Source organism: Lactuca sativa, chromosome 5 (genome assembly GCF_002870075.4).
Source record: "Lactuca sativa cultivar Salinas chromosome 5, Lsat_Salinas_v11, whole genome shotgun sequence".
NCBI lineage: Eukaryota > Viridiplantae > Streptophyta > Magnoliopsida > Asterales > Asteraceae > Lactuca > Lactuca sativa.
Window position 1 is genome coordinate 79,274,418 of NC_056627.2, and position 14,624 is coordinate 79,289,041.

Here is a 14,624-nt window from a genome sequence, read left to right on the forward strand (position 1 = left end):
TATATTAAAAATCAACAAAAATATATTCTTAATGTCATAAAATAAAAACCAATAATTTTTTAGAATTTAGAGTTTAATTTGCTCTTTAGATCACTCATGACTCATCGTTAGATAATCTTTTGTGTTTTTATTACCTATTAAGATGGATTTTAACGGTATAATTTGGTACTAAATTTTGTGGACTTTCATCGAGATAAAATCATTACATTCCATGATTTAATAATACAGTGTTGTTTCGTTTTTACAGATATAACAACTTAATACAAAAGTGAAAGTTAGTCCTAACTTTTCACCAACACTAACTAATTATATCGAATTTAGCCAATAAAATATTATTATTATTTGTTACTTTTATAATAATAGTTTAGTAGTTAAAATGATAAAATGATGAAAACTAACTCATTATATCGAATTTAGCCAATAAAATATTATTATTATTTGTTACTTTTATAATAATAGTTTAGTAGTTAAAATGATAAAATGATGAAAACTAACTCATTATATCGAATTTAGCCAATAAAATATTATTATTATTTGTTACTTTTATAATAAGAGTTTAGTAGTTAAAACGATAAAATGATGAAAACTAACTCATTATATCGAATTTAGCCAATAAAATATTATTATTATTTGTTACTTTTATAATAAGAGTTTAGTAGTTAAAACGATAAAACGATGAAAAGATGTGTTTTTTTATATGTTGTCCTAACATCAGAATTGGGTAACTAGGAAAAATGGTTTTTTGGGTTTTTATTACCTATTAAAATGGATTTTAACCTTATAATTTTGTACTAAATTTTATGCGTACTTCTAATTTTGTACTAAATTTTATGTGGACTTCATCTAGAAAGTTATAATTTGTTCATTTATATCTATGTGACGCTATAGTATCCAATATAACTGTTTTAATATCCACACCAATGGTATGATCTTAACCCAAAATATAAACTATCCGATACAATTAAAAGACAAATGACCTAAACAGCAAACTAAATATTATCAGTTGTCATTTACGACATTAACACTTTCTTATGCTTAACCCTAAATAAAAGTGAACGAGCAACTATTCCAAAAACGATATCAAAAACTAAATAAATAAGCCACTTAAAACCATTTTATTGAAAGCAATCTCATAAGTCATAATTTATTATTGTTTCCAAAATTTAACTACATGTCAACATAAAAATCCCACAAACTTTAACAAACAAACACCAAAATTTTTTAAAACTTCAAAGAAAGGGAGTTTTGGGATCCCATTCTTCTCTTCCTTAGCCTTTCTGCAATGATGAAAGATAACTCAAGGGATTGAGAAGCATTTAGCCTTGGGTCACAATGTGTGTGGTATCTTGAGCTTAAATCATCAAATGTCACTGTGCGGGACCCACCAACACACTCTGTCACATTCTGACCTGTCATCTCCAAATGAATGCCACCTGGATGACTCCCTTCTTGCTCATGAACATCAAAGAAAGCTCTCACTTCCGCCTGTTTCCACAAAAAAAAATCGTTACATTTTTTACTTAAAAAAAATCGTTACATTTTTTACTTGATAAGTAAATCGATAAAACGATAAAAAAATAATTTGTGGTATTGTAATTGGTCAAAAATATCAGAATTAGGTAACAAGGAAAAATGGTTTTTTAATTGGTCAAAAAAAGTACAATGGATTTATTACTAAAGAAAATAAATCGACAAAAAAATGAGGAAAACACAAGTGTACTTTTCTTTGTTTTATCTTTAGTTTATACGTCAAGTTGCCAACTACCAACACTAGTAGTGGGAAAGGACATGATAGTCTTTTTGACTTTTCAGTCATACTTTTTGACATAAAGCGACAAAGAATTCAGACTCCATTCAAGGAATTTAGATATCCTATCAAGTATCAAGAATATACCCTTGATTTTTTTTTTCATAGAGCTTATCAAATTTCCATCTCCTTTGGTAATACCAATTTTACCCCTTATATATGAAACAATAAAGAAAATCCACAAAGGTCATTTTCATTTTTAATATTCCATTTCCCAGAAGGTTACTCCTTGACTCCTTGTTGACCAGAAAGTCGCTGCTTTGATATTTTAGGTTAATCTCATAAAAGACTTGACTTTATTTTTTGCCTCAAAAAAACCTTATATTTTTTCATTTTTTCCATAAAAACCCTCAACTTTGTCTTTTTTCTGAAATAAACCCTCAACCTTCTAACTACTTCCAAATAAACCCTCAACTTCTATAGTTTTTCTCAAAAAAAAAAACTCGCATTTTACAATTATTTTGGAAAAAAAAACAACTAAAAGGGCGAGATCGGAAAAAAATGAAAAAATACAAAGTCTTTTTCAGGCAAAAAAAATAAATTTGAGGTTCAATCCGGAAAAACACAAAAGATAATCCTTGATTTTAAACAAATTCTTAGCAAAATTACAAATCAATTTCATTTTTTCTTGCGAAATCCCAGATAAAGTCCCAATATTTTGGGTCAGTTTGCGGTTTATTCCCAATTTTTAATTTTTGAACAGAAAAGTCCTGATTATTTTATACTTCGCCCAAATTAACGAAACAGTCCTTATTTTTTTTCAACAGAAAATGACAGATTATCGTATCAATTTAGATAATCGGGACTTTTCTGCTCAAAAAAACAAATATTAGGATTAAACCGTAAACTCGCCCAAAATACTGGAACTTTATCAGAGATTTCCCTATTTAAAAATACTACAAGTGTAGTAGTAACATGATAATATTTATACCTATTCGTATACTGTTTTTCACTTAAAAACAATTAATAATAGCGATTAAAATTTATAAAATGATGAGAATTGTTACCAAAATGGAATCAAAGGGGCGTGTTTTAAGGCCAGATGGAGCTTTTATGGTGTTTCCATGCATTGGATCACAAACCCAAGTCACAACTTGTCCAGCTTGTCTCACTGCTTTTATCAATGGTGAAAGCTTCACTCTCATGTTTTCAGCTCCCATTCTTACAATAACTGTAATTCTTCCTGGTTTGTTATTAGGGTTTAGTATGTCAACAAGCTTAACTAGCTCATTTGGATCCATCTTTTGACTCACCTGAAAAACAAAAAAAAAATTACATTTTTAGACACCAAATTTGTAAAATACCAAAAAAACGTTACACTTGACAACAAATAAGCAACTTGTAATTTAACCATTACCATTTTTCCAAGTTACAAGGTAACGTTTGATTGATGCTTTCATTAATTTATCGATTTAGCCACTGAACTATTGATTTTTAGCTATGTAGCTACTAAACTATTATTATAAAAATATAGTTGAGTAGCTAAATTGATAAGATGATGAATGAAACTAGTTTGTATTTTACGGTTTTACCCCTATCAAAACCCAGGTAGCTGAGAAAATGCTCCTTTTAAACAGTTAGAAAAAACATAATGCTTTGATCACTACACAAAAATAGTCAAGTGTCTAAATTGATAAACAGTGAGCATACGCTGTGCGCTTTTATATTTTACCCTTGAAATTAGGGTTAATCTCATAAAAGACCTTATATTTTGTGTTTTCCAAAAAGTCCATCAACTTTGTCTTTTTCCGAAAAAAAAAAAAAAAAAACCTCAACCTTCTACATGCTTCCAAATACACCCTCAACTTTGTCAATTTTTTTTTTTTGGGAAAAAAATGTCTAAAAGGGTTAGATCAGAAAAAACACAAAATATAAAGTCTTTTATGAGATTAACCCTAAAATTAAAAGGGTTTGTTTGACATTCATGTCTAAATAAGGAGATAAATATATGATATGATGATGATTAGCAATATTGAATATCCAATACCTTGATGCCAAGTGGATTAGCAACGCCACGTAGGAACTCAACGTGGGCCCCGTCCAGCTGGCGGGTACGTTCCCCAACCCAAACCATGTGGGCGGAGCAATCATAGTAAAGGCCAGAAGTAGTATCAAGCCTAGTAAGCGATTGTTCATAAGGCAAAAGCAAACATTCATGAGATGTCCAAAAATCGGTTGTTGCCATGATAGGGTGGTCAATGGTCAACCCAGCAGCAGACATAAATCCCAAAGCCTCATCCACACGGTGTGCAAGCTCCTGATACCTATTTTATTTCAACAAAAAAAATAGCAATGTACTTTACTTTCATTTATTATTTATAGATAGCATCTTACTTTTGTTTCCACTTTGAAAAATTTACCTAATTATAGAAATGCCATTAAAAAGTTTAAAACGTGGTTTTGTTAATAAAGCCAAAGAGAATATCTTTCCAACAATGAGCAATTTTGGACAAAAGTGCCACTTACATTTCTTTAAAAACTCCAAATTGTTCATCCTTACAAGTGGTTTTATTTTATTTCATTAGTGCAAGCATAATGGTTTGTTTGCAATGAAAATCCAAGTAAATGGGGATTTTGTCCAATATTTAGCAAAATGTTTATGACCTCAAAAATCAAAATGTAAATGAGGGAGTACAATTTGAATACCAAACAATGATTAAAAGCATATGCAAATGAATTGAACTTAGGGTTAAATGCATGTTTATCCAACAAAGTTTCACGTTCTCCCAATTTATGCAACAAATTCGTTTTTTTATTGAAGTATATGCCAACACCATTTCACTTTAGGGTCAAAAGATGCAATATTTTACGAGTTCCTGCTTAAAATACTGCATCTTTTGGTCCTTAAAAAAACAACTTTGTTGCATAAATTGAGAAAAAGGTGAAACTTTTTTGCATAAATTGAGAAAAAAGGTGAAACTTTGTTGCATGAATTGAGAAAAAATGAATCTTTGTTGCATAAATTGATAAAAAAGTGAAACTTTGTTGCATAAATTGAGAAAAAGGTGGAACTTTGTTGCATAAATTGATAAAAGGTGAAACTTTATTGCATAAACTGAGAAAAAAGTGAAACTTTGTTGCATAAATTGAGAAAAAGGTGGAACTTTGTTGCACAAATTGATAAAAAGGTGAAACTTTATTGCATAAACTGAGAAAAAACTGAAACTTTGTTGCATAAATTGATAAAAAGGTGGAACTTTGTTGCATAAATCCATATTTAACCCTTAAATTAACTAAAAGCAATTTACTATTTTCTCCTTTCCATACCTGTCACCCTGCTCACTATTTGCAACAAAATCAAGATTCCACTGAGTGACTCTTTGCATTGCAGCATAACCTCCAGTGGCAAATGCCCTAAGAAGATTAAGAGTAGCTGCAGCTTGACAATATGCTCTAATCATCCTTTCAGGGTCTGGAATTCTTGATTTCTCATTAAAAGCATCACCATTGATGTTGTCCCCTTTGTAACTTGGAAGCTTTACCCCATCTTTCTCCTCATATGCATCTGATCTTGGCTTTGCAAACTGACCAGCCATTCTTCCAACCTAAAAAAAAGCAATTCATCATGTAAAGATCATATTATACATCTCCAATCTCATTTAAATGACAAGTTTTTAATCAAGAAACTATTGTGAAACTTGGTTAATCTTTAATGAAATTGTTTCAATAAACTTGTCATGTCTATTACGAAAGTTCACAACAATGGAACAAAGAAACTTCTTTGGAAGAAAGCTTGTGAATCTTGATTGATAGATTGTCACGTTATTCCAAACAAATTTGTAGAAATTAGAGCCTAATTTTTTATAAATAATATGTTCAAGAGTATACAAGAATCCAAAAAGATAACAAGTGCATCTATCAAGAGGAATAAACTAGAATTTGTTTTGAATTCCACAAAAAGACAAGGTAAAACGAATCAACCAGTTTATCATAAAGTAGAAGCTAGATTCAAGAGTACGATTCATGATTAATTATAAAGCAAACGTGTCAACAGAGATGATGAATTATCATGGTTACCTTAATTATTGGCATCTGTCCACCAAACATCAGAACAACACTCATCTGCAGAAGCAATCTGAAAGTATCACGAATATTATTAGCACTGAACTCTTTGAAACTCTCGGCGCAATCACCTCCTTGCAACAAGAACGCTTTCCCCACGGCAGCATCGGCAAGGCGCTCCTCCAAGTGCCTGGCCTCTCCGGCGAACACGATCGGAGGAAAGTCTTCAAGGGTTTTAAGAACAGCGGCGAGACTGGCTTCATTAGGGTATTCCGGAAGCTGTAAAGCTTTCTTAGATTTCCAACTGTCAATGCTCCATCTTGTCGGCGCAGGCGGAGATGGGGTTTTCGTAACGCTCTTGGCAGGCTCTGCAGCGTGAACGGCGGAGATGGGTTCTGGTTTCCGGTAGGAGTTGTTGGCTGGAAGGAGAGAGAAACTTGGTTGGTGAGATTGGTGGGGAGAAAGGTAGGTTTGAATGAGCGATTTGGAAGATAGAGTGGAGGAGTTTGAAAGTGCCATTGTTCTCTCTTTCTTTATCACTACCCGAGGTTGGTGTGTTTGTGTTTGTGCTTGTGTTTGTGAGAGGGCAAGAACATGAGTTATATACAAGGGAAGAGTTGGTGAGATTTAGAAGGGTCAAATTGAGCTTTGGGGTAGGTAGCCATGGCTGCAATTGAGTGGGGACAAATCTGGTGGGATGGTGAAATTCTATTTAATTATACTACACATGGGAATAGGAGTTGGATCTAGATATGTGGTCATTGACTAAGCATTCTACAATTAAAATTAGTAAAACTACACGTCTCCTTCAAATTTGGTCGATATCTCGGAGTAAAAACTATCTTTTTTAAATAGTAACCCGTTTTATATTAACATTGCAAAAACCAACAATTCAATCTCATACACTTCACACTTTTGATTCTTCTTGTTACCAGGTTTTTATTAAGCTCTATGTACCTCTTGTGTAGATCTTACTTGTGTCTTTAACCATGATAACATTGTCCGTGAGATTCTTTAAAGAACGATGTGGGGTTCCATCATATATATAGAAGCACTCTAGTCGATGTTTGAAATTTGACATGCCCCATAAATTGAAGGCTCGATGAGATTAGACGTTTAGACTATATGTGTGTTGATCCCTCATGATACTAGCTTGTGACTGATATACCAGGTGATATGTGTGGAGTCGTTTAATATGAAGAGATATGTGAGACCTTAACATAAGATGTGGTTGTCACTTGTTGATGTAAGACTCTAACATCATCAAAGAGATATTTTGTTTTCAACTTTTATTTGCAATAGTATCTTCACATTGCGGTTTGTGAAACTTGTATCAATCATAGTTGGACTAGTGAAAGTTGATGGTATCCATGTTACAACCCTTTACAATAAGTTATGACAGTAAAGTTCTCATCTTGTTGTAAAGTAGCCCCATGTAGTTCTCAATCAGCTTCATGAGTTCAACCTATTCACTTAACTTATATCTCACCAAGTTAGTGATCAAAACTCCATCTATCAAAGATCTATGATGTGTCTTTTGGGTCATGTATAATGTATAATGAGTTGATCTAGTAACTATTAGGCTTTGTGCACCTAACCTTAATGATTTCTCATAGCAAAAACCTCCTTGTATAATATTAACTTTTTTGTTCATCTAAACTAGTTTTTCCCTTATAGATAACACCTAAGAGTGTTAACCAAGCACTTTTCGTTGTTCCTTAACTGCTTCTTTAACAGAAAAATTACCATTTTTGGGCGCTTGAGACTAGTGGAAGGACTTTGGGCGCTCCGTTGGTGATGAGATTAGTGATTCGATGACATAGGACGACTTCGTAACTAGATTCCGAGTTGAGTCCAAGCCAGTGATTAAGGTGCAGCCGCTGGTGAGGGAGTTCTAGGACCTTCTCCAGACTACTGAGACGGTGGCTGAGATCACCAAGATGTTCCAATAGAGGGCGTTATTGGTTCCGCAGTCTGTGGCAGACAAGGATATGAAGAAGGCGAGATACCATGAGATGTTGAGGAGTGATATTCAACAATTTGTGAGCTGATCCGGTTGAAGGACACTGGAGGATATGATAGCGAGAGCCAGAAAGAAGGAGATTGATCTTGAGATGGAGAGGAAGAGGAAGCCATTTCAGACTCAGGTTTCAGGGGGTTCGGGCAAGAGGCCTAAGGTATTTGATTCCAAGTCGAGAGGCCAACAGGGTCGGAGCAGCTATGGCAACTGCGGTAAGATGCACGATCGAGCGTGCAGGGTGGGTGGTTATGACTGCTTCAAGTACGATCAGACGGGTCATATTAGCAGGGATATTACTGCTACTACTACTACCACCACCCCAGTATCTGATCTGATTTTCTTCCATTGCAATCAAAGGGGCCACAAGAAGGCCCATTGTCCGAGTTTGACAGCAGTGGGACCAATGGTAGCACCCGGTCCAGCGACATTGAGGATCACTAATAGCCATCGGGGCAAGGCGGATGCGCCTATGGTGAAGAGTAGGGTTTTTCAGCTGACATCCGAGGAGGCTCGCACGACACCTAATGTGGTGACGAGTGATATTGCCATATTTATACTTATTTTTAGGCAATATTTAAGTACATTTTTATTAAAAAGTCGGTAATTTATTTAGAATAATGGTACTTATGAGCTTAAATGTTATTTACAGCCAAAAAGAAGACATTTTGAAGAAAAGGGGACTGAAAGCGTTAAAGAAAGAAACTTTGGGAATTAAAAGAGTAAAAGTGAAGTAAAAAGACTATTCACGACGTAAGACTTAAAGGATTCACGACGTGAATCGTTGGTTCTAGAAGATATGTACGCGGGTGAAGGAATCCTTGACGGGCACGGTTATCTACAACTCACGACGTGAATTTCTTACTATTCACGACAAGAATTTATGGATATCAGCAACTATATAAATCCTTGACCATTACGAATAGAGGCACCCTTGGGCAGAAGGAAGGAGTTCCAAAAGACGATTTGGAGCGAAAGAAAGGTTCTGGAAGAAGGTTTTCAACATCAAAAAGAATAAAGGTTTCTATTTTGGTTAAATAAGAACACGTCTTTCATTATTTTTAGCTGTGTTGGTTTAGTTGCTATGATGAGCAGCTGAATCTAGCTACTCTTGTTTAGCTAGATGAAGCTTTAAACTTATGAATAGTTATATGTTTATGGATTAAGTTTAGTTGGTAAAAATTGCTTGTGTTTGATTTGTATAACCTAGCATGCTACTGTTTGTTTATCTAATTGCTTGATTGCATGTTCTGTGTAGCTTAGTGACCATTAAACTGCATGAACCTGTTTACCTAATGATTTAGTGAACATTGGATTGTTAGAGCTAGGATTGACCAATCTTAGTTAGTAATTAGAATAAATAAGCTTAGCTGTGCTAGAGAACGTGTATTGTGATCATAATTGCGTTTATATAACAAATCTTACATAGCATATTTACATTCATAATTAGTTATGTGTTAATTATGTGTGAACATACATGGTTTGACATGAATTAGTTAATTATTGGTAAAGTTAGAACTAAATTACTAATACAACAAAAAAACCAACTTAATAATCCGTAATCATTAGCTAGCCATAAGGGAGAAGTAGATTCAAACTAAACAAGAGTGTGTGTTTTTAATTATTGAATTTGAATTTAAGTTCATCTGATCTTGTAAAATCAGGTAAAACCCCCTTTAAACTTGTTAAAAATTAGGTTAATTTAATAGTAAGTAAATTAATTAGTAACACCGTTCCCTGTGATCGACACCCGACTTACCCAAGCTATACTGTAATCTGACTAGGTACACTGCCTATAAGTGCATAGTTAGTTGAGTTTGTTAGGTTATAAATATTAAAATTAGTGAGTACTTTTGTGCACATCAAGTTTTTGGCGTCGTTGCCAGGGAACGGCTTAGATTATTAGTTTATTTAGTTGCATCAGATTAATCGCCCCTTTTTGTGGAATAAAATATGCAAAAAGGTTAATTGGTTATTTATTTTTGCTAGCTTAGTAGTTTATTTTTTTCTGTTTCTGTCACAGAGTTCACGACGTGAGTTTTAATAAACTCACGACGTGAAAGCTGAGATTTCAGTTTTTAGTTTTTCTTATTTTAGTCCAGTTTTACGTTTTTAGTTTAGCTAGTTGCAGGAGTTCATGACTAAAGGCTCAAACACACCCTTGGTGCCACCACTTGAAGATCCCGAGTCTGCAATTCACAAGAAAAAGACGCCCTTGCAAGAATTGAAGTAAACTTTTTCAAGGAAGTCGGGAAAGAAGACAGGAGAGTTAAGTTCATCCGTGAGGCACAAGAGCAATATTGAGCACTTGGATCAGACACCCGTCCAAACCGAGTCCGAATACGATACCGAGCCGGAATTTGAAGAACACACGAGCGAACCTGAGAACGAGCCAAGGAACGAGATGGCAGCAATTGAAGAAATGTCCATGGGAGCTTATAAGAAGCGGATCCGAGAAGATGTGGGTCCCGGTTTAGTCCAACCCGCAATACCTGCCACTGCCACATTCGAGCTAAAGGGACACATATTGACTGCCCTAAAGGACATCCCATTTTTCGGGAAAGATCATGAGGAAGCTTTTAAGCATCTAGATGAAGTCAATGACATTGTAGACTACTTCAATGTCCCAAATGTCAACAGAAACACAGTCTTGCTTAGGATGCTTCCCATCACTTTCAAAGGAGCTGCTAAGGAGTGGTTAAAAGCACTCCCACCGGGTACAATCACCACTTTGGCACAAATACGTGAGAAATTCCTGGACCAGTTTTGCCCGCCATCCAAGATAGCCAAACTCAAGAAGGCAATAGCCAACTTTGAGCAACAGCTGGGGGAGTTAGTATACGAAGCATGGGAGTGGTACAAGGGCTTGCTCAGAAATTGCCCTCAACATGATCTAAATGTGCAACAAGAGATGTCAATCTTTTATGATGGGGTCAACGTGATGACAAGACAACTCCTTGATTCTCAAGGACCTTTGACAAAGAAAAATCCAAGGGAGGTCAAGGAGCTAATTGAAGAATTCGCGAAGCATTCTCGCGAATACCACAACCCGAGACAAGAAGGAATCAAAGGCGGAGGAGGGTCCCAAACTGAAGAAATAGCAGCGGTCATGGCCATGCTAAATAATATGGACCGCAGGATAACACAGATGGACCAGTCGATACATGCCATAAGAGTGGGTTGCGAGAGATGCAGTGGTCCACACTTGACAAAGGACTGCAATGCAGATGAATATGAGAACAGAAAGGTTCAAGTGTGCTACTCTAGTGGGGATAAGTTTGATGAGGATTGGAGGAAACCGAAGAAGGAGTGGCTGCCATATGAGGAGTATAAGAAGCAAAAAGAAGAGAAGTATAGGCAGACAGGTCGAGGCCTTTATCAAAAGGAGCAACCACCAGCCGAGAAGAAACCCGACCTAGAGACCATTTTAATGAAGTTTATGGAAGCTTCGGAAAAGAGACACGATGCCACTGATTCTGCCATTCTGGAACAACAAACTTTGATAAAGAATCAGCAAGCCTCCATCCATAACCTTGAAATACAATTTGGTCAACTAGCCACTCTAGTTCATGAGAAGTTATCCCCGAAAAATACCGAAACGAAGACCCAATCTCATGTAATGGCCATAGACACCGAAGAAGAAGCCATCTCGGAGTTCCTGGAAGCATTGGAAGAAGAACCACAGAAGCCCGATCAAAAGATGAAGAAGATCAAGCTCGAAAATCATGAAGCTGCTGAGTTCCAGAATTCACGACGTGAACCTTATATGTTCACGACGTGGGCCCGTCATGAACAGCAAAATTCTGCAGTTAGTTCGGTTTATTAGCCGCCTTTGCCTTTTCCTTCCCAAGCTACCCTTAGTCCACTTGAGAGAGAGCATAGAGATTTTGTCAAGCATGTGAAGGGGATCCCGATTAATACTCCCTTTGTCGAGTCTTTATCCAAAACTCCCGAGCATAAAAAATTACTGCAAGACTTGATAGACACTCGAAGGCAATTAAAGAAGCAGTCTACAGTGATTCTAAGTGAACAAACTTTAAAAGCTGTGTTAGGAGAAACACCAGAAAAGATGGGGGATCCTGGACTCCTCACTCTTCCATGTGAGTTTGGGAATAAAATGAAGGTTAATGCTTTAGCCGATTCTGGGGCTAGCATTAATCTAATGCCTTTTTCATTTTATCAAAAATTAGAGATTCAGAAGATGAAGGCTACAAAAATGAAGATTCACATGGCGAATCGTTCGATGACACAACCCCGCGGCATCGTGGAGGATATTTTGGTGAAAATTGGAAATTTTGTTTTTCCAATAGACTTTGTAGTCTTAGACATGAAAGAAGATCCGGATGTTCCAATAATCCTTGGTCGGCCATTGCTTAACACTGCTGGAGTCCTTGTTGATATCTGCGAGTCTAAGCTCACCTTGAGAGTTGGAGATGAAAAAGAAGTTTTTGGGATAGAAGATGGCTTCCCAAAGGAACATGTTCAAGAAGAGGTGTTCACAATTAACAAAGAAAATGAACTAGAAGAACTGGAGAAGCTTATGGAAGAAGAGATCAAGGCAGTTCATCAAGTCAAAAGAACAAAACCTAGAGCATCTGTTCCATTTTTGGTTGAAGTCATAGCTTACAAAAGTCCACCTTATTGGGTGAGTAAAGAAGATGAGGAGATGACAAATGATGAAGAGGAGGTCACTTCAAGAGTGACAAAGCCGGTGGTGAAAGAAGAGGAGGATGCGATGAGCTGCAAGGAAGAAACTAAGGGCACAAAACGCAAGCTTGAAGAAGAGGAGAAAGTTAAAAAAGAAAATTCAAAGAAGGCATATAAAAGGCGAGTTCAAGCTTACAAGAGGCGATTCAAGGAACAAAAGATCCTAGTGGTGGATTCTTCCGAGGACTCAACGTAGGAGGCACGGAGTCCAGCTCAAGACTCCAAGAAAAAGAAGCGCTTCTCGGGAGGCAACCCGAGTTTGGTTTGAAATTTTTTTTTCTTTTTCTTTTTGCATTTTAGTTTTAAAAACTTAGATCAAGTCCTCCAACTCTATTAGAACAAAATGTAGGGACCTTAAAACGGAAGTAGTAATAATTGAGAACTTAGTTCAAAGTCAACAGTTGATTTTCCAGACTTAATTCACGACGTGAATAGTTAGCCGTTCATGACGTGAATTGTGAATGAACCGGACACATAATCCATGATATGGCTTAACCCATTAGACTGGCAAGCCCAAGATCAGTCCGTGAGTACATGGCCCAAACTTAAGCCCAGACACTATTCACGACTTGAATCTTACAGAATTCACGACGTGAATTATTAAAAGTACGAGACCACATAATAAGTCCCTGTAAACCACTAAACCCTTTCAATTGTTTATTGTTCACAAAGTGGAAGCAGAAATTGGTCCCCCCTTGGTCCCCATTGCTGCGATTTTAGCCGACAAATCCACTAATCTTCCTTGTGCTTACGTAATACTTCCAACAAAGGTACTAATTATTGATTATTAAGTTTAATTTTTGCTCTAGTAGAGGAACTTAGGGTTAGGGTTTGTTAAATGAAGAAATTAATTCTTTATAGTTCGTATTAACCTTTGAATGTTCATGCTAAGTGTTTGGAAGTAGTATAGGAGTAAAACCCAAGGATATTTTGACTAGATTTCTCCCCGATGGGTACGATTCTGCCTTCTGCGGTTGCGAACTCACGACGTGAATTTTGGGGTTGAACAAAATTCATTTTTCTTCTATGTTTAATTTGTGGATATTTGTTTTAGCTGTTTTTTCCGTGTTTTTGCAGGAATGGCTCCAAGAAGAGAGGTTCCAGCTGGGGTTGCGGGTTTGCACCCATTTTACAATTTTCCCGCAACAACGACCCATGATGTTTTGACCCGTTGGAACAACAGATTGGGGTGGCTTTACAATAGGGAAATTGTAGTTGCTCCAACAGTCAATTGGACAAGATTGAGGGAAGTAGGGCTCGTAGACCGGGTGGGCCCGTTCTTGACAAAGATATTCATTGGAGATGGGTATTCGTTTACCTGTTCTGGTTGGCAGAATCTGTTCCTGGTGCAAGAGCGGGTCTACAAGGAGTTTTGTGTCGAGTTTTTCGCAACGGTGACATTTTAGGAAACGGTCCAAGATCCACATTGGCCACAGGCGTTGGTATTTCGATTGGGGGAGAGTACCGGGAGTGCAGCCTGGTTGAGTTTTCTTGGAGAGTAGGACTGTATGATCGACAGGAGGCTATGACTCTCGAGTTTGGCATGTTTTTGAGTGGGGCTGCTAGAGGATATGCGGAGGGTGTCACGGGGTATTCTTTTTCGCATAACATTGCCTCCGGGATGTTTAATTCTGGAGTATCTCCCGAGAGCAGTATTCGGTCCCCGATCCATCGTTTACTCCACCGGTTCATTACCTTTTCCATCAACCATAAGAGGCATGGCGACAAAGTGACTAAGCAGAACTTATTTTTCTTATGGTGCATCTTACAGCCTGGTGTCTGTTGCAACATCCCGTATTTTCTAGCCCGTTTTCTGGCCGGGTCTGCCGCGAGTTCGCGCCCTGGGAGCCCCATTTGTGGGGGGCATTTTGTTACTCGTTTGGCCCATTCTTATCATTTGGTTGTTCCCAATATAACTAGATCCATGACGTGTGTGGACGAGCATGACTTTGGTATGGGATATTTGGAAACTATGCGGGTGGTCAGAAATTTTGGATCGCATTGGGGCATAGTTCCATCAGATGTTAAGGGTGATGATGAGGATGATCAGCCAGCCGATCAACCTGTGCCAGAGCCGAGACCGAGGCGCAG

At 36.8% G+C, this 14,624-nt stretch overlaps 1 protein-coding gene and 1 non-coding gene across 2 annotated transcripts; both read right to left on the reverse strand.

The window, feature by feature from the left end:
* Positions 1 to 1,088: 1,088 nt before the first annotated feature.
* LOC111885861 (phospho-2-dehydro-3-deoxyheptonate aldolase 2, chloroplastic) lies at positions 1,089 to 6,474 on the reverse strand. Its single transcript, XM_023882087.3, has 5 exons — positions 5,825 to 6,474; positions 5,075 to 5,352; positions 3,795 to 4,071; positions 2,815 to 3,060; positions 1,089 to 1,485 (listed from the first exon to the last, which is right to left on the reverse strand). Exons 1-5 carry the CDS (start codon positions 6,326 to 6,328, stop codon positions 1,222 to 1,224), a joined length of 1,569 nt encoding a protein of 522 aa, XP_023737855.1. The 5' UTR covers positions 6,329 to 6,474; the 3' UTR covers positions 1,089 to 1,221.
* Positions 6,475 to 10,614: 4,140 nt separating this feature from the next.
* LOC111885876 (small nucleolar RNA R71) lies at positions 10,615 to 10,721 on the reverse strand. The gene has a single exon (XR_002848248.1). It is a non-coding gene; the product is annotated as a small nucleolar RNA R71 (small nucleolar RNA).
* Between the last annotated feature and the right edge of the window lie 3,903 nt (positions 10,722 to 14,624).